At 54.0% G+C, this 18,779-nt stretch overlaps 1 protein-coding gene across 1 annotated transcript in view; it reads right to left on the bottom strand.

Annotated features, from left to right (window-relative positions):
- Window positions 1-1,718: 1,718 nt before the first annotated feature.
- TRIO (trio Rho guanine nucleotide exchange factor) overlaps window positions 1,719-18,779 on the bottom strand; it is a 335,211-nt gene continuing 318,150 nt past the window's right edge. Inside the window, exons 49-57 of the mRNA XM_007954197.2 lie at window positions 15,705-15,952; window positions 14,976-15,114; window positions 14,038-14,065; window positions 13,668-13,830; window positions 13,288-13,409; window positions 9,093-9,171; window positions 6,564-6,764; window positions 3,185-3,323; window positions 1,719-2,261 (exon numbers count right to left, since the gene is read on the bottom strand). Coding sequence (XP_007952388.2) covers window positions 1,719-2,261; window positions 3,185-3,323; window positions 6,564-6,764; window positions 9,093-9,171; window positions 13,288-13,409; window positions 13,668-13,830; window positions 14,038-14,065; window positions 14,976-15,114; window positions 15,705-15,952 — 1,662 coding nt within the window. The remainder of the gene's footprint in view (window positions 2,262-3,184; window positions 3,324-6,563; window positions 6,765-9,092; window positions 9,172-13,287; window positions 13,410-13,667; window positions 13,831-14,037; window positions 14,066-14,975; window positions 15,115-15,704; window positions 15,953-18,779) is intronic.

The following is an 18,779-nucleotide window of genomic DNA, read 5'->3' as shown; positions in this document are numbered from 1 at the left end:
TTTACATCACATCATACTGAGTAAACATGTAAGGTCTCTGTACAAAGAAATATACATGCAAAATAATGTAAAAATTTAACTGAAATCATAAAGGAAACAATACACAAATAAAAGTTAATGAGGTTACGAATACACATCCAGTTTTGAATTCAATTTCTTTTAAAAAGTTTCTGTACAATTTTACAAGAAACGAACAAACAAACAAAAACCCAACGAAAGAATAAATAAAATCCACGGGAAGCTGCAAAGCCTAACCACGCCAGTTTATGGCTCTAGACCCAGATGTCTGGCTGGCTGGGGGGCAGGTGGGGCTCTTGTTTAGTGTACTTCACGCGGCAAAGGTAAAAAGACATCCAGAAAAATTCAGGTGCGCCCGGGAGCCAGGCTCCGTTGTTAGGGGCCAGCGTGAGTTCTGCCACAGTGACACAGGCATGGGACACCAGCCTTGCGATGGCCGGTGCTGAGCTGACTGAATTGGCTCAAAATCCGGCTCAAAATCTAGCCAATTTTTGTACAGAAAGTTGAATGTCAAAAAGTCTAAAAAGTAGTAAATGTCCAGACTGGTTTTGGGAAAAAAAATAATACTTTGGCATTCTGAATAATAGCATAATAAATGTGAAAACATTCCCCTATTATCCAGTCTCGTATTCAGAGTATGAAATCACTTTTTTACAATCCTCAAAACTGACAAATTTCACGCAGAGTTCAATCTCCTGGAACCGATGGCACCGGGCTACAACCCCCACCCCGCCCACCCTGACACGCACAAACCCATGAAGCTCACCATACGACGTATGTGCTTTTTCTATGTATTTATTACAGGTACAACAGAGGTCGCCATAAATAGTTGCATAAAATGTTAAAGCCACAACATTGCACATGATATGAAACAAAACCAAAAAACCCCCCCATGAGTGCATTTACAGTATTTTCCTCTGACTGTATACCGCTCAGCAATCTGACTGACGGCTGAGGGTTGAGGGTGGGGAGGGGTGGGGGACCCCACCACATGTCCTCGCTTGCTGGGCAGGGGCAGAGGCCTCGGGCCCCCAGGGGGCACCCAGGAGGCAGGTCAGTTGGGGGAGGGAAGGCAGTGGGGTAGGACAGACCAAAGGCAGGGACAGTCTTATGTACAAGTAAGGCCTACATTTCATCAGAGCAAAACAATTCGTTCTAGTCTTATGCAAAAGTCTGAGGTTGAACGCCCCTTCGGAAGCCAGGTCTGGGGTCCCGGGGAGACGCCGCAGACAAGGTGGCTAGGAAAGCACAGGGCCAGGGGACTGAGCTGGGGGACAGGCTGCAGGCACAGGCTCTGTGCAAGCGCCTTCCCCAGAGATGTCCAGTATCTTTGTTTTGTTCGTTAACACCAGTAGTTGAACATAGGCGTTTTGTTTGCTTGAGCAAATCTTGAAAATGTGAAATTTGCAAAATTCTATTCCTGTTCATTTAAAAAAGTTATCTGTTGTTTTTGCAGAAACCTGAATAAACTTCTGTGACACAGCGGTGCTGGCTCTGCCGTCCGCAGAGGGCAGCCACGGTCCTCCACCCCAGCACAGCTTTGGCTCGGGGCCCCAAGCTCCCTTGGGGGCAACGTCACATGATGAACACACCGGCAGCTGACTGCCGCGATGGTTTGTTTACTAGTTTATTTCCTCTTCAAGATCTAAATTCACAGCTGATTGGCAGGTGAAAGAGAATGAGAAAGAACTTGAGCCAGGTCAAACTCTAGGCAGGAGCCTGCCCTGCAGGAAGGATTTAATGCTACGGAGAGGTCCAGCGTCGTTCTGGTGTTTGCGCCGCTCAATGAAGGAGGTCAGTCGGGACGTGTCCAGCGTGTCCGTGCTCTTGCCGTGGCCCACCTGCAGCCAGTGCTCCTGGAGGGACAGTGCCGCCGAGGGCCGTGTGGCCGGGTCCTCCTGCAGCAGGAAGCACACGAAGTCTTTGGCCTTCTGGCTCACCCCTTTAAAGTAGTCGTCTGGGAAGCTGAAGTCGAGGCGGCAAATGTTCAGGCAGGTCTCTTCCACGCTGTCGTCCAGGAAGGGGGACACGCCGCTGAGAAGCACGTACGTGAGCACCCCCACACTCCACGTGTCTGCGGTCAGGGAGACAGGGTTGCCCAGGATGATCTCGGGGGCTGCAAACTCGGGGTTCCCCAGCAGCGGGTGGATGTAGTAGGTCGTGTTGAGTTGGACAGCATCTCCAAAGTCGGCCAGCTTGATCGTCGGCTTGGCCGAGCTCTGATCCACTAGGATGTTTTCGGGCTAGAAAACAGGAGAAGATGATGGTCACTGCAGACCTCCCCCCCTTAAGCTTACTCGTGAGGGTCGTTGAGTTACAAGGAGCCTGTGGAGTCAAGCAGAACATGCGGTTCTGGTGCAGAATGGGCTTCGAGCCCGAGACAGAAGCAGTGTGGGACCTGGAGGCGCGGCGGCCTCGATTCTGCACGTTAACAGTGCTTATCATTCAGGGCTGCTGACAAAGCCGGGGCTCGCGGCCCTTCCTGGCACTCAATGTCAAACTTTTTTTTTTTTTAATTTTTATTGTGATTTGGGTGCAAGTTTACAGAGCAAATTTTCCATACAGCAGTTCACATACACCTTGTCTCATGATATTAACTGCAATTTTCCACAATGCAACAGCTCCCCTCCCACTTCCTTCCCATAGTTACCTCTTCCCTGTGTCCTTCCCTCCATACACTCCTGCCCCCTGAGCTGTCTCCCTGTGCATAGACAGCCCTTCTATTCTCCCATGATTGATCTCTCCAAGGAGTGTATCTGCCTAATGAAATGTTCAGCTCATATGCCTGTCTTTTGTTTGGCTGGAAGCCACAGGAGTGGGTTCAGTTCCAGACCTGAAGGGCAGGTAGGGGCCATAGTCGCAGGGGTTCCATCAGGCTCTATCAGACCAGCAAATTTGGTCCTTTTATTAATTATTTATTTTTATGATTTTGAAAACTCTCTTGCTTTTGTAAGTGACAGAACTGTCTCATACCAGCCAAGCAGAATTCATAGGAACTTGTTCAAAGTCCCATGACATGTTCTAAGCCACATTTATCTAGTAGGATGGAAACCCTTAGAGGCTGGAGAAGCAGTGTCCTCTGTCCTTATACTGCCCCCACCCCAATCACGAGCAGCCACGTGGCACGGACGAGCAGGGCTGCCCTCCTGCCCTCCGCCTGACCCACCTTCAGGTCCAGGTGTGCAATCCTGCAGTTGTGAAGGTATCGGACAGCTTCCAGCACCTCCCCCAGGTACATCCTGATCTTCCCCTCCGTGAGGTTGCCCCATCGCACCACGCAGTCCAGGAGACGGCCCTGGTCGGCCCTGCGGAGGCAGGTACATGCCACAGTGGTTAGGGCTGTCCCTTGGTCCGACAAGAATGAGCACATTCTATCTGCCCCAGAATTCATGTTACCAGTGCTTCAGGGTTACATGCCCCCACCTGAAGGGGTCCGGCTCCATCAAGAGAGTGTCTTTTTAATTTTACTGCACTGTGAAGATGTCAGTAGTGGAACAAAGCACCCCAAAACTAAAAGGGAACTGAGTGGCACAGTAGAAAGAGGTCAAGTCCACCCCGTGCCCCCAGCAGACCTGGATTCAGATTCTCCCTCGTTGGTGAATGGACATGCCCGTGGACGAGCCACCTGGGCAGGGTCTGGCCCGGGAGGCCTTCTAGGGGCAATTGCTGAATGAGAAAGTACAGTCAGGCCGCTCTCTGAGCCTCTCTGGTTTCCTTATTTGTAAAATGGGTGATGTGAAGACTGAAAGAGATAACGTAAATAAACAGACAGTACCGACGAGACACTGGATTCAGTCTTCCTACTCTGAGGGGATCTGACACAGCACATGGGCTGGGGACTCATTTACACCCCATAGGAATGGCCCCCCATGAGGAAACAAAGGCACAGAGAAGGCATCCAGCTTTCCCAAGGTCACACAACCTGTAAATATGGAAGCTGGAATTGGAACCAGGTGGTCTGGCCCACAAAGGGCCCCAGGCGGCACCAATGGTGTATGCTTCACTATCAACCTGAATAAAGGCTGATGGTTTGACCCACCTAGAGGTACTTTAGGAGCTCTGGTAGCATAGTGCCTAAGGCACTTGACTGCTAACCAGAAGGCTGGTGGTTCAAACCCATCAGCCACTCCTCAGAAGGAAGGTTGGACAATCCTACTTCTGTAGTGATACTGCCTTGGAAACCCAAGGAGGGGTCGCTATGAGTCAGGGCTGACTTGACAGCACATAACAACAACAGAGGTACTTTAGAAGATCTGGCCAGGACTCTGAGCTGGGCCAAGCCCCTGCTGAGAGCTTGCATTTCCAGCCCAGACACACTGAAACAGAAGCTACTGTTCCACAAGATCCCCAAGTCCACAGAGCACCTGGGCATCCTGTTAGAAATGTAGATTCTGACTCAGGGAGTCTAGGCTGGGGGTGGGGCTTCTCAGCAGGGGGCCAAACAGGAACAAACCAGTTTGAAGCCCTGTACTTGGTGAGGTGCGTCCCTAAAGACTCTGGTGAACAAAGCTCCTGTGGAACAGTTCTACTTTGTAACACGTCAGGTTGCTGAGTCGGACCCCACTTGATGGCCATAGGCTGGCTGGTTCGTTTGGGTCTGGCCACAGGCTCTCTAAACCTCTGCTCTATGCTGCTCTCTGCAAAACAGAGATGTGGAGGAAGACCAGGCCTGTCCACTGGGGAGCCACCAGCAAGAGTTCAGGCGTGATTTGTTATGAAAATACGCCCTACCAACCAGTACGGTGAAGTCAGACCACGTCACTCTCCAGTGAACAGAGACCACAGCGATTTGGAAGCGCTAGCATCTTAAGCCTTGTAGGAAAGCTCTGACAGGACCCCAGCAACTGCTTGTTCAAAGTCCCCAGGGAAGATATGCAGTTGCCATCAGCTGGTGACCTTCTATAAGCAGACAGGAGGCCCCTGGAGCCTGTGTTGGGCTGTCAGTCCCTTGTTTCAGCTCCACCCGTCAAGGTAGGCATGGTTTTAAAGGGAACAGGCAGAGAAATGAGCCCCAGGACACGTGGCAGTGGGAGGCCGGGCAGGACCAGCAGAACCAAGTCAGCTCGAGCCCACTAACTCCGTTAGGACCCACTGGTCCTCCCGGGCAAGGACTCAGGCAGCCTCGTGTACCCTTCTGCCACGGGGTATGGTTTCCATTCTAAAGAGAGGGGCTGGAAAACGTCCCCCAACTTCCCACTGTGAGGTCTGAACTTTGCAGCCCTGGCAGCCACAGCCTGCTCAAACACTGCCATCACCCAGGGTCGGGATGGGCCAACAAGAGGTGTCCAGGCTGGATCTGGGCTGAGTGGCCCTGTGGCAGCGCCACCCCATAAGGCATGTGGGTGGCAACACTAACAACGCCTTTAAGCAGAAGAATAAAACAAACGGACGTCAGGTACAGGGCACTGTGGGACCCCATGCACATGAGATGTGGGAGGTTGCACCTTATCCTCATGGTGAACCTGCCCCTACGTGACACAACTTGGAAGGTCCTGCTAACCCCACACTTTCCACCTGAGCGTGGATAACAACTTATGCATGGTGGCAAAGTGGACAATAAGCTGGGTTCCACAGAAATGTACGAATTGTCTCCCCTAAGGAGGAGGACCGGAAATTGCAAAAAGCTAGATGCAAAGCTGTTTCAGAGACCAGACAGTGTGAGAGCAGGGTGTCTCCACCTTGGCACTACTTACGTGAAGGCGGGTAACTCTATGGAGGGGGCTGTCCTAAGCACTGTAGGATGTTTAGGGGAATCCCTGGCCTCTACTCTCAAGGTGCTGGCAGAACCCCCAGCCTCACCCCCTCCCCAAGGTCTGACAGCCTAAAATGTCTCCAAACACTTCCAGATGTTCCCTGGGGGCAAAGCTGCTCCCATTTGGGGACTGCTGCTTTAGGGTCACGGGCTTTTTGACAACTGAGCTGTTTGCCGAGGGCTCACGAAGAAGCCACCATGCCCAGGGATGCCCACAAAGCTGCTGAGGGAGTGCCCTCATGCTCACTGGTCAGGGGAGGCACACAGGCCCCTTCTCATCAGTCCTGGGGGCTGGCAGGCAACCCGAGACAGCACAGATGCCTGAGGAACTAGACAGAAGCAGGCCTCAGAGAGCCCACGCCAACCCCTCCCCTGAGCAAGGACCACCTTGAGCTGACACTTGGGTAAAGTCAACCTCAGGAGCCACGGAAGGTGCCAGTTGGATAAGCACTCTGAGCCTCGAGGAAGCCAGCGGGATCTCCCGGTTATCTGAGAGCCAGTGCACAGCCTAGGGGAACAAGGCTGCTCTGACAGGTGTGACCGCCCCTGGATGGACAGTGCAGACTGGAGACGCTCCCCCTTCCTGACACTGCTGAAAAGCCCCAACTCCGAGCTCTGTGATAGTAAGGAGGTGTGTTAGACACTTCTCAGTTTCTACCATGCTCACTTGGGGAGTGATCCCCTGCACACATGCACGGGCACACACTTACACACACATACACACACAGAGAGAAAGGAAAGCTCCCAGAGTTGAAACTGGGGTTATCAGGAGGGGAGCCTGGCATGCACGCACATTTCCAGAACAAGGACGTAACTGGTGGGGGTCTCGAAGGTATCGAGGAGGCCAATGAGGAAGGGGTGCTGGAGGTTCTGCAGGATTCCGAGCTCATGGGTGACCTGGTCACGCTTCATCAACTTCTTGTTCACAAACTTGGTGGCTACCGCTCGCTTGGTTCCTTTTTGGTCACATTTCTTAACGACAGAGAATCTGCCCCTGTAAGAAGTGATGAGAAGACAGTAGCATCTGGACTCAGGGATGCAAGAGACTTCACGTACATGGGCTGAAGTGGGCAGCCTCCACTGGCTAATGGCCAAGCCCCCTCCACAGCATGGTACCTCATGGGCTGTGAAGCAGGCAGCCAAGCCCCATCCACAGCCTGACACCCCAGCCACTCCTGCGGAGGCGCTGGTGACCCTAGCTAATGATGTTCGTGTCCAGGCCCTCAGCCACGGGACTGCCAGAAGCAGAGCCCATCTCCTCACCCCTACATCTGGGCTCAAGGGAAGAAGTGACATGATGAGACTTTAGAGCCTAGGCCTTATAAAGGAGCGCCCCATCATTCACATGGCAAACGACCCTCACCTGGTGAAGGTGTATGAGATGATCTGCTCAGCGGGAGCTCACCTGCTCCCACGTACTTCATGAATGGGATGCCTGTCAAAGCCCCTTCCTGTGCCCCCTGCTCCCCCCGCACTTTACGACTGGGGGAGTCTGTCACAGCCACTTCCTGTGCTGCCTTCATCTCGTGTGTGCAATGCCTGTAGGTACGTGCTGCCTGTGTGTGTGTGCTACATGTGTGCACACTAAGTGTGCACACATGCTGCACTGTGTGTGCACGTGTGCATGCTGCCTGTGTGGGGGCAGCTAACTTGTCTCTGTTGTCCACAGGTCTCTTCCCACCTAGTAAAGCACACCTGGAGAGTTTTACCTACACTCAGACTTTTAGATAACAAGATCTGGGCCCTCAAGCTGGAGCCTGTGGTTATGATGTGACTTGGGAACTTGGTGGCGTAGTGCCTAAGGCATCTGACTGCTAACCAGAAGGCTGGCGGTTCAGATTCTCCAGCCACTCCTTGGAAAGAAGGCTGGGCAATCTACTTCTGCAGAGATCCCACCTCGGAAACCCAAGGAAGGGTTGCTGAGTCGGAAATGACTCAATGGCAGTGAGTTGGCGTTTTACTGGGGTGGGGGGTTTGGGGGAGCACCAGTGAGCTCTATCCCAGCAACCACTGTGTGGGTGGTGCTGGGCCCAGCAGCTTCATTCTGCAGTATGCAGGGTTGTTGTGTGTCAGAGCCGACTGGACAGCACCCAATGACACCGGGGGGTGGGGGTAAATATGTATCTTGCTTGTGTGGGATCTGTAAGTAAATCTCAGGCTGGAGGCAGACTGAGGTGGACTAAAGACCACTGCAAACCCTGTGCGACTCCCCGCCAGTGCATCGAGTGGGGGCGGGGGTCCGGGTCTCCCTCCGAGCCTGGCTGTGACCCACACAATGTGGAGGAATCTGGAGAGAGTACGATGGCCTCGGGGGCTTGGCTCTCTTGGAGGCTTCTACCATCAGGTGGGGGAGCCCAAGGTGGACAGCGACAGGGAGTGAGGCCTGGTGTCCAGGCTGAGAGTCAGTGAGGGTGTGCCAGCTGGCTGAGCACAGAAGACCTACAAAGTAACCGCCCGGTCCACCCACAGCACATGGGGCACAATACATCGCTGTGGTTTCAAGGCAGCCACAGATGCAGACCCTCAACGAGACAGACTGACACAGGGGCTACACTGACGGGCTCGAGTCTAGCAAGGATTTTAAGGATGGTGCAGGGCTGGGCAGGGTCTTGTTTTGCTGAACACAGGCTTGCTCTGAGTCGGAGCCGCCTCAATGGCACCTAACAACACAACAACAGATGCAAGGGCCACGGGACCAGTTATGGTGGAGTGTGTGAGTGGGGCTGCCGGGTGGGGCTTCCTGGAGGTACTTTAAAAGGGACAGACTCAGTTGGCGTAACTCTGACCTTTCTCATCCTGTCACATGGGATGAAATGCCTGGTGTACAGGGCTGCTGTGTAGCACGGATGTGGAAAGCCCTGCTGAGCCGTGGCCCAGCCAGCCAGCTGGACAGGGGCATCCTGACCACTGCGTGTCCTGTCCTACCAGACCCTGCCTCTGATGACATGTCCTTCTAACTCCACACATGGCGGATGGGTGAAGGACACAGCCTCTCTCAGCAGGCTCCCCAAGATGGTGTGGGGCCTCTCTCCTGACCCTCTGGAGAGCAGTATGCAGCTAAACCTAGTCTCGAAAGTGGAGACACTGGCTCACTGCAGAAAGTGGTGGCTTAGGGCCTGAATTCTCTCTTAGAACCCGCCCTGCAAAAGGCTTCTTTAGATTAAACCCAGGAGGTTAAGGTGGTGACGGACCACACTTCTGTCACGACACACCAATCACCCGACTGTTGACACTCTGCACAGGTTTAACTTGATCAGTGTCCTCTCGTGCTGTGCTGTATCGGACTCTGCCCTTCCTGCAGGGCCCGGGTTCTGCACGGTACCTGCCAAGCTCAGCCACTTCGCTGTAGAAGGAGTCGAAGTTGTCCTTCCAGGTCACCATGATGCCATCACTCCCTGGACCTGCAACAATGCAGCATCTCCTCTGAGCGTGAGGATCTGAGCTCGGGGCAAACCACACCCAGCCCATTGCTGTCAGTTGATTCTGACATGTGGCAACCCTAGAGGACCTTACAGGTGCTCAGTCTCCTATGGAGCTGCTGGGTAAGGCGGCCTGCGCAGGCCAGGCTGGTGGCCAAAGGTGGCCATCGGTAGGGAGAGCCACCGTATGTGTAAAACGCTCCCCAGATGTGAGGACTCCGTGTGAAAGCAGAGAGCGCATAACACCCAGCAGTCATTTTGGTAAAGGAAAAAAAAAAGAGAGAGAGAGAAGCCCTGTTGGTGCAAAGGTTACATGCTCAGCTGGGCAGAAGGCTGGAGCTTCGAACCCACTGAGCAGCTCTGCAGGAGAACCCCCTGGTGCTCTGCTCCCCTAAAGGCTGCGGGCAAGGAAACCTCTATGGGGGCAGTGCCACTCCTGACCCACGGGGCTGCTGCCAGCTGGAGCGACTTGATGGCACCATCAACAACAAAGAGAGCAAAAACAGTACTAACAATAACCATGTCTTACGGGAATTAAGGACCAAACTGAAAAGAAAAAAAACAAACAAACCTGAAAAACATTGACTTTATGTTCAAACAAAAATACCCTGGGGCTCTGTCAGGATAAACTAAGAACGTGAATAGAACTAATTCCACTGCTTTCTCTTACTGTTAAGGTGGCTATTAGCAGTCTTACAGTGACACATGTGACCGGAGTTCTCTTTCTATTGGACTGACCATCCCTGCCTAGTTGCCCAGCCACACCGACTCCCAGGGCAGGTCTGTCAGCCCAGGGTGCTTTCACACAGCAATGGGGACCAGGCCCCCCGACAAGATCTGCTCACTGTCACAGGGTTTGACACAGTTAACAGGCCATTGTATACCAGAAATACAGAAAGGATTTCCTAACATCAATACCTGAGCAACCCGACCACCTGAGTAATGAATCTCGAGCGAGGCAAGTGCAAAGATGAACCCAGCAATCCTCTGTCAAGTCCTCCTGCAAAAAGCCATTAGCAGATCCTGGTTGGGCAATCTACTTCCGTAGTGATACTGCCTCGGAAACCCAAGGAGGGGTCGCTATGAGTCGGGTCTGACTCAACAGCATTTAACAACAACAATCACCGCAGCTGGCTGCCAGTCCTTGGCTGCCGCCATCACCATCTCTCCCCACCCTGATTTCTGCCTCCGCCATTTCACCTGTGCTTGGCTATAACCAAAGCAACCATTTGCTCATTCCTATAGAAAGCCTGAAGGAGCCCTGGTGGCGCAGTGGCTAAGTGCTCGGCTGCAAATTGAAAAGCCAATGTACCACTAGCTGCATGGAACAAAAATGTGGCAGTCTGCTTCCATAAAGATTATAGCCTTGGAAACCCCATGGGCAGTTCCACTTTGTCTTACAGGATTGCTGTTGAGTTGGAAGCAACTCAATATGCAGCCTGGGTGTTCTCACCTCTGCCCAGGTGGCCACCTGGAATGGCGTTTCCCTGAACCCTGTCTGAGTTTGTTTTCCAAGGCTCCTTCCACAGCTAACCCCCAGCACCTCTGTGGGGTGCCAGGTTTCCTGACCAGCAGGGTTCAGGAGGCTGCAAACTGCACAAGGTCAGATCCTCACAGACATGCAACGAATGCCCAGCACACAGTCACTGAAAGACATAGACGAAGTGGGGCGGTGCATTACCCACTGAACCCAAGAGCCCTTTGCCTTCGTGGCCTTTCTCATTAAGGCTTGTGGGGAGGCTAGGATTCCACCTGCCTCGACTCCCAATGCCTGCACAGCCAACATTCTGCTCCTCACAGTGTCTCCCACCCAGGTAGGGAATTCCAGATGAAGTTTCATTTAAAAATAAAGTCATTTCACCACTTTGAAACGTCTACCAACTCCCATAAGGAGCTCTGGTAGCACAGTGCCTAAGGCATCTGACTGCTAACCAGAAGGCTGGTGGTTCAAACCCACCAGCCACTCCACGGAAGGAATACAGGGCAATCTAGTTCCGTACAGATTTGCCACCTCAGAAAACCAATGGAGGTCGCTATGAGTTGGAACTGACTTGACGGAAGTGGGTTTGGTTTTTCCTGGTTTACCAAGTCACGTCAGGAAATACTGGGTTTCAGTTCAGAGTGTTGAAAACTCTGGAAATGTAGAGTGGTGATGGTCGCCCAATATAGGGGCTGTAATTAATGCACTGAATCACACATGGGAAAATGGCAGAAATGGCAAAAAATAAGGGACTTGTAACTCCAAAAGACAGTATTTCCCCTTTTTGATTTTCCTTCTCATTTTTTTAAAAATAATTGTTTGCATTAGTATCACATACAAGCCAAAATGTGCAAAACCATAAATGTCAACTCCTTAACTTGCGTCTGATGAAAAGGCCGAGCATGACAACGCCCAGAACCTCTCCGGGCCACCCGCCCTCCCTGTCTCTCTCGGAGGCTGCCCTGCGGCTGGTGACACGACCGGGTCTGCTTTTTGGGTCAGGCTGCCTGGCACAGCGACAAGCCTGTGCACATGCCCTTGTGCCTACAACACTGCCTACTCCAGACATGGGATTGCCTCTGGCAGCCAGACCCGAGAAGCCACCTCCCTGGCCAACAGCAGACTTGAAGATCCACCTGTCCGCCCAACACAGCGACACAGCCAGAGCCTGAGGCCGCCCTCTGCTTCCTCAACAGCTGAGGGGCTCTGGGGCAGCGGGGCTGGGAAGAAGCAGGTTCAGGCTCTGGCAGCTCGTGCATGTGGGAGCCACCTCTACACAGACAGTGCGTTATGTGCGTGACAGGCACACAAATGAGGACAAATCACTGATGACTGTGGAAAACATGGCTTCTAGGAGAGGACACTGTGGACCGGCTGGGTCGTCTGGAAGTGGGCTGATGCTATTCATCCAGAGACCTGGAGGGGGCAGTCCATGGCTGGTATGACAAGAACAAACACCAGCCTCCTCTCCCATCACCACCCTAGGCCCAGGGTCTCATCTCGCCAGACTTATCACTCCTACTGTCAGAAGTAGGATCATCTGCATGGTCTGTGCCATTTCTTTCTAAAATGAGAAAGCCAGTGGTTCTGTCACCCCTCCTCACGCCATGAGCCACAAGTCAGAATGCTTCAGTGAGGTTACAGTGTGTGAATTAAAGCTTCCGAGACTCCATGCTGTCTGCACACGGGGTGCCAGGCTACCCCTCACCTCTTGGTGTGGACTCTCGGGTTCCCTCTTGGGAGCAGCTTCCCACGTCTGGGGTGGCAGGTGGGGGGCAGGGAGGGGGCGGTCTCCACAGCCTGGCATGACCTGGTGGACCTTCCCTGAACAGCAGTGAGAAGCCAATCACGTGTGGTCTCCTGGGAGGCGACACGTCTCAGGCAGTGCCGCAGGGAGTTTAAGGGGCCTGAGACGCAGGCTCTGCCCAAGTGGCTTCCGATGGATTGAGGGAACAGGGAGGACTTTACAGCAGTGTGTGTGGGTCTCATGCCACACAAAGGACAGAATGCCCCGTTGGGGTGACTAAGATGACGTCAGATGCCGGCCGGGGGCCCGGAGGCTAGGACGCCCTGTCGGGGTGGCTGAGAGGACCCTGGATGCCGGCCGGGGGCCCGGAGGCTAGGACGCCCCGTTGGGGTGGCTGAGAGGACCTCAGACCTGGCCCGGGGCCCGGAGGCTAGGACGCCCTGTCGGGGTGGCTGAGAGGACCCTGGACGCCGGCCGGGCCCGGTGCAGACTGGTGCTCAGCCCACCTCACCCTCTTCGCCTTCCTTTTTATTTCTATTCTAAATGAGACCAATTTAGGGTAGATTCTCTTGAAGTCACAGGGTCACCTGGAAATTCTGAAAATAGAACGTGTCTGTGGGCCCTACGAGCACAGGAAGCCCCTGGGTGCCAACTCAGATGATGGCTGCCAGGGTGTCCAGTGCCAAGTGGGGTGGTCATCCATACCCCATCCTCCTCGCCCTCAGGCCCTCTGAGTGGTGTTGCGGTCACTCTCCTTGTGCCTGTGGCCTGAGCCTGAAGCTCTCTTCTGGAAGGCCCTGAGTGACTCACTGCTACATGCCGAGTGACGTCAGGGAAGGTACTGTGAGCCTCCTGCTTGGGGCCAGCTCACCTAGAACCCGCAGGCTGGCCGACGACGAGGCGGCGCCCATGTCGTTCACCGCGATGCACGTGTAGAGGCCGTCGTCATCCGTGGTCGTGCCGACGATCTTCAGAGCGGCCTCTCCCAAGTCACTGTCACATGGGGACACCCGGCGTCAGCAGGCTCTGCATCCCCGCCCACCACCATTCCTTGCCTAACCTCCCCTCAGGGCCCAGGGAGCCAGGAGCTCCAGATCTGGTGAGGGGTCCTAAGGGCTTCCCACTGCACATGTGCTCACCCCCTCACGGGGAGGTGTGACTGCTGAAGGGGATCGAGGGAGCTGACCCATCAGTCAGTGACAAGCAGTGCCTTGGTTATATACCACGGCCCCAACCCGGAGGACCCCTCACCTGTAAGAGATGCTGTAGTGCCCGTCGTTGTTCAAGGTGTTGTGTTCAGGGCCCTTCCAGGTGATGGAGGCCTTGGGGCGGCCACAAACACGACATCTAAGAACAACGGTCTCCCCTGTCTCACACGTGACCTCACTCAGTGGGATGACAAATTCTGGGGGAACTGCAAGGGTGGGAGCAGGTCAGTCCTGGTGTGCTGCGCTCCCTCCCTCAGCCCCCGGCCCTTGCTTTCCTGACAAACCAGTAAGACCCAGACCGTCGCCCAAGCCCAGAGCACAGAGAAAAAGATGCAAAGGTTATACTGAGTATTGTGAGATGCTCCCTAGGCCTCTAGTCTACAAGATGAGAATAATAAAATGGCAGAACTCACCATCATAAATGTAGTTGGGATTGAGGAGCTGAAACGAAAAGCACACAGGTATGAACCAAGATGAAGAACTCTTTCAGGAATGCTACTTTCAAGCCAGAGCCACAACCTTCGTCAAAAGATGAGGGGAAATATAATTGGACCTGCCTGAGTATTAATCAAAACAGACCATGTTTGTTTTCACTGCCTTTAAACCATGCAAAAGCTTCACCTCATCCTGATTTGGGTGTGGTTTTTCCTTCCCACTCCCTTCCCCACAAATGCTGCTGAGGCAGGAGCTGCCCCTCCCATCCCAGGGGCTGGGTCAGCTGCTGCCAGGCCTCCTTGCCAGGCAGCCACGTGCTTGGATTCCCTTTCAGGGGGCTGCTGCTTTCTCTCCAGGTGAAACCTCATAGGAAGGAGGCAATCTGACTACAGAGAACTAGACGCTGGAAAAGGAGCCCTAGGGTCCAGTGGTTAAGCGCTCAGGGAGACCCCAAAGATTGGTAGTTCTAACCCACCAGCTGCTCCATGGGAGCAGAGACTTGGTGATCTGCTTCCATGACGATGACAGCCTGAGAAACCCCCGGGACGCTCTGCTCTGTCCTCTAGAGGTGCTATGAGTGGGATCAGGGTGGCAGCTGGACCTAGTAGCCCCCAGAGGACCTGGCAGAGCCTCTGAGCCTGCATCTCGGCTGCAGTTCCTGCCCTCCGTCCCGAGACCGGCCACTGAGGAAGGGCTCCGGCCATGGCATCTTTGCTTCTGTCGCTGAGAACCAAGTCTCTCTGCTTCATGGAGAGATCTCGTGCGGGTCTCCGTAAGGCGTGTGCCCCTAGGGACGTGCGTGTCCTTGGTACTGTGCTGAGAATCACAGCTGTGGCAGAGGCTGGGTCCCCAGGAAGCCTCTTAGCAGACCCCGCAGGATGTTGCTGCCAGCTGGAGGCGGCCCAGGTCCACTCACCTTCACAGACACCTTGTTGCTGAGTCCTTCCCGCGACTTCCGGTAACCGTTCTCTAACTTGCCTTCCCTTTTGCCGTCTTTATCTTTTTTCTCAGACTTTTTCCTTAAACGGAGAGCTGTGTGCCAAGATGTTGACTTCCTAAGGGGAAAATAAGGCATCGTTAGCGCTCTGCCCTTACAATGTTCAGCAAATGACACTGGAAGGCATCAGAGGACTGAACAGCAGACTTCCAAGGGGGCTGGGTGCCCACAGACCTCTCCCTGCTGTGACCTCTGTCGCAGAACACATTCCTGTGGCTCTCAGTAGCCAAGAGCAAACCAGCCATCTCTCCAACCAAGTGACACAGGTGCAAACACAAGGGGCCCGCCCAAGACCATTGCTCAACGAAGTATAAAAAGGATTGGTGAGTAACAGCGCTGTTTTCCCTTCCATGCACTTCTGCCCTTCCTTATTTTAATAGGAACCCTGGTGGTGCAGTGCTTAAGTGCATGGCTGCTAACCGAAAGGTCAGCAGTTCACACCCACCTGCTGCTCTGGGGGAGAAAGATGTGGCAATTTGCTTTCATAAACATAACAGCCTTGGAAACCCCACGGAGCAGTTCTGCTCTGTCCTCCAGGGTCACCAGGAGTTGGAACTGACTCCACGGCAGTGGCTCTGCCTTACTCCACGTGTGCTTCTCCTGCCTCACGCTGCCCACAGCCTCCTGGGAGGGTGGACAGACACTCACTTGAGGGTCCCATCGGGGTTGTCCAGGACGACTGCACTGGTGTGCCCCAGGACGAAGCCCGGGATCCAGCCCTCAGCGGCGGGGCACTGGTCAGTGGCGGCTCGGAACACCAAGAACATGCTCTGCTGGTTGCTGGCTAGAATTTGAACGACCTCTCCTTGGTACACGTTTATCTCATCCTCCTTCACTGCCACGTAATCGTGTGTCACCAACATGGTGGAGATGCTGCTACTGCTGCTGCTTTCACTCTGCAGAGGGACAAGGGGACAGAGAGGCAGAGGGGTCTGAATCGAGAGGTTGGAAACACACTCCCTCGTCAGTCTGTCCCATTACAGGACCACCTGGAGCAGGTCTGCCGGACATGCGCGGAGGCTCTGCTAACTGCTCCTCCAGATCGCCCTGGCTACCGAGTGTATCGTCTTCAGGAAGTAAAGCAGCAGGACTTCTCTAGAAAGCAATTTGGGAACAATCTAAAAAAACCACCTCGATGGCGACACCGTTGTTTGGAAGTCTGATTAGTATTGTGGTCTAACCTTCCTTGCACCTCACAGCAACAGCCTCCTCTTCCCATTGATGTCACACTAGGTGGTTGCCACCCCAACATGTTCCATGCAATGAAGTTTAAAAGCCACAGAGAGCAGCTCTCCGGCTCAGTGATGGGTTAGACAACGCAGAAGCCACCCTATCTGCCAGATGCATCAACAAAGTGTATTCGGGACCCACACTAAGTCTGCCGAATCACCGCCATGTCATCCCTGTTAAAGGAAGGACGTGGAACACTGAGCAGTAAACCCACTGCCGCTTGGTCCCCCAGGGAGAGCGCTCTGCCCCGCCTAGGGCTGCTCAGCAGGCCCTCCTTGGAGCAAGTGTGTGTGAGCCAAGGCACTGCTGTCATGACGACACTTGGCTGCAGGCACCACTGCCACCCACGGCTGACACCCAATAGGCTTCTGAACCAGACCTCGAGCATGAAAGCCCACCCAGGCTCCCCTTCCCTGCAGCCCCAGGAGACCTGAATCTCATTGAGTCACTACTGTACCCTTATGGTCTGTCACAGAGATGAACGGCGATTTAAGGCTGCAGGCCACGTGGCATGAGCAGCTGAACAGAAGCCAGAAACGCAAATGCCAGGCATGCCTCAGTTCTCAATTCACAAGGGACAGCTTTGTTCCAGGGAAGGACACAGCAGTGACCACTGCCCAACACTGAGCTGCACCTTGCCCACGTCCCGTCTGCCCACAGCTGGGAGGCAGGAACAGAGCCAAGCGCCCATCCTTTCAACTTGTACTCGGGCAACACCCACATGTTCCGTGGCTCCAACAAGCCAGCCTCTGCTGGGCTCTCAGAGCCCGGGGGCAGGGCCTGGGCAGCACAGAGGCTATGGGTCAGACAACCTGCCAGGTTTGTGGTCAGCCCTCCTTGCAGGGTGGGCTTCTCTGGGGGAGCCCACACACCAGCATGCTGCTAGCTTTGGGGATCAGGGCTGCAGGTTTACATCCATCGGGGCATTTGAAACATACAGGAGCTAGACTCTGCCATCCATACCCACCGCCTTGGAGGCCACTGTTGTCCATGGTCCCTCGGCTCAGAGGACCCTGTGCATGTTAGGCCTATTTGCGCATGTGCTCAGACTACCACAGACTCTTTTAGCTTGTACTTTATTATTCAGAATGACACGGCAATACCCAGTGGTTCTGAAGTTACAAAGACAAACTTGCTAGAAAATATAAATAAAAAACTTGTGTGGCAGAGCTGCTCTAAGGATGCCACACTAGGATGTGTGTTGTAACCATGGTAACAGTGATGATTGTGCTGACCTCTCCCCTGGGCCAGGTGCTGCACTGGGCATTTAACAGGGACCTCATTTAATGCCCACAGCCATCACAGGGAGGGTTAGACAGGGGAAGAGAGGACAGCCAATCTCTCCAGGAACTCCTGGCCTGTGACAGCTGGGGCTGGGCACACCCGGTCTGGGCACAGTTAGAGGCCAGCCCCATGGCCGCTGTTCAGGCTGACCCCCACTCACTCCACCCTGCTCTTGAGGAAACCTTCCATAGATGGTGCTGCATAGGGGCCTGGGCTGTGGGTTAGGAGCCGCTGTTGGCTATGACCTCAGACAGTCCGTGGACGAGGCTGTGTGAAAGGACACCTCTGTGATATGCCCAGTGGACAATCTGGCCCAGATGGGTGGGGGTGGGGAGACAGCTCCTTTGAACCTAAACCCTTGTCCTGGGGCACATTTCCAATCCCCACTCTAGGCCTCTAGCTGCTTCCCAGCAAGGACATTTCTGTAAGACATTTTGACTTGTCCAAGACACTGCCGGGTCCCTGGGTGGTGCAGACGGTGAAGGTGCTCAGCTGAAACCTAAAAGGTGGGCGGTCTGGGTCCCCCCCGAGGCACCTGTGGAGGAAGCCCTGACAATCTCCTCTGAACATCAGGCCCTGAACGCCCTACAGAGCACAACTCTACTCTGACACACCAGGGTCACCCTGAGTTGGACTCAGCAGCAAGAGATTTTGTAAAACACTGTTGGGCAATTTCAGACATCACCGTTAACCGAAAGGCCAGCGGTCTGAACCCCTCAGCCACTCTTCAGGACAGAGATAAGGCAGCCTGCTTCTGTAAAGACTTATAGCCTGAGAAACCCTATGAGGCAGTTTTACTCTGTGCTACAAGGTTGCTATGAGTCAGAACCAACTTGATGGTGGTGGGTTTGGTTTCTGGCTTTGCCACACTCGAGAAAACAGGAGGCTGAAATCCTAGGTCATGCTCCCCACTGAGAACTTGCTGGAACAGGTGTCTTTTATCTTAAAACACCCAGAGACAGCACTGGCTCACGAGGAGGAGCATTTGAGGTGTTTGTTCTGAAGCAGGAAAAGCTGCCGGGCAGGGGTCATGGGGCCACAGCCATCAGGCCGTGCCCACACCTGGAGACGTCCTGCCGCTGGCAAGTGCTGTAGGCTTGGGCTCTTCCTGGGCCATTGGCACCTCTTTCTCTGGCTGATGCTCACCTGCCCACCTAGTACTTCAAACGTAACCTGGAGGGTAAGTTGCCCAGCAGGACACAGTGAGGA

The sequence above is a fragment of the Orycteropus afer genome, unplaced genomic scaffold (genome assembly GCF_000298275.1).
Source record: "Orycteropus afer afer isolate SDZICR_OR568_19922 unplaced genomic scaffold, OryAfe1.0 scaffold00442, whole genome shotgun sequence".
Lineage (NCBI taxonomy): Eukaryota > Metazoa > Chordata > Mammalia > Tubulidentata > Orycteropodidae > Orycteropus > Orycteropus afer.
The sequence above is the reverse complement of the archived record's forward strand: the minus strand, read 5'-3'. Positions and strand labels throughout refer to the sequence as shown.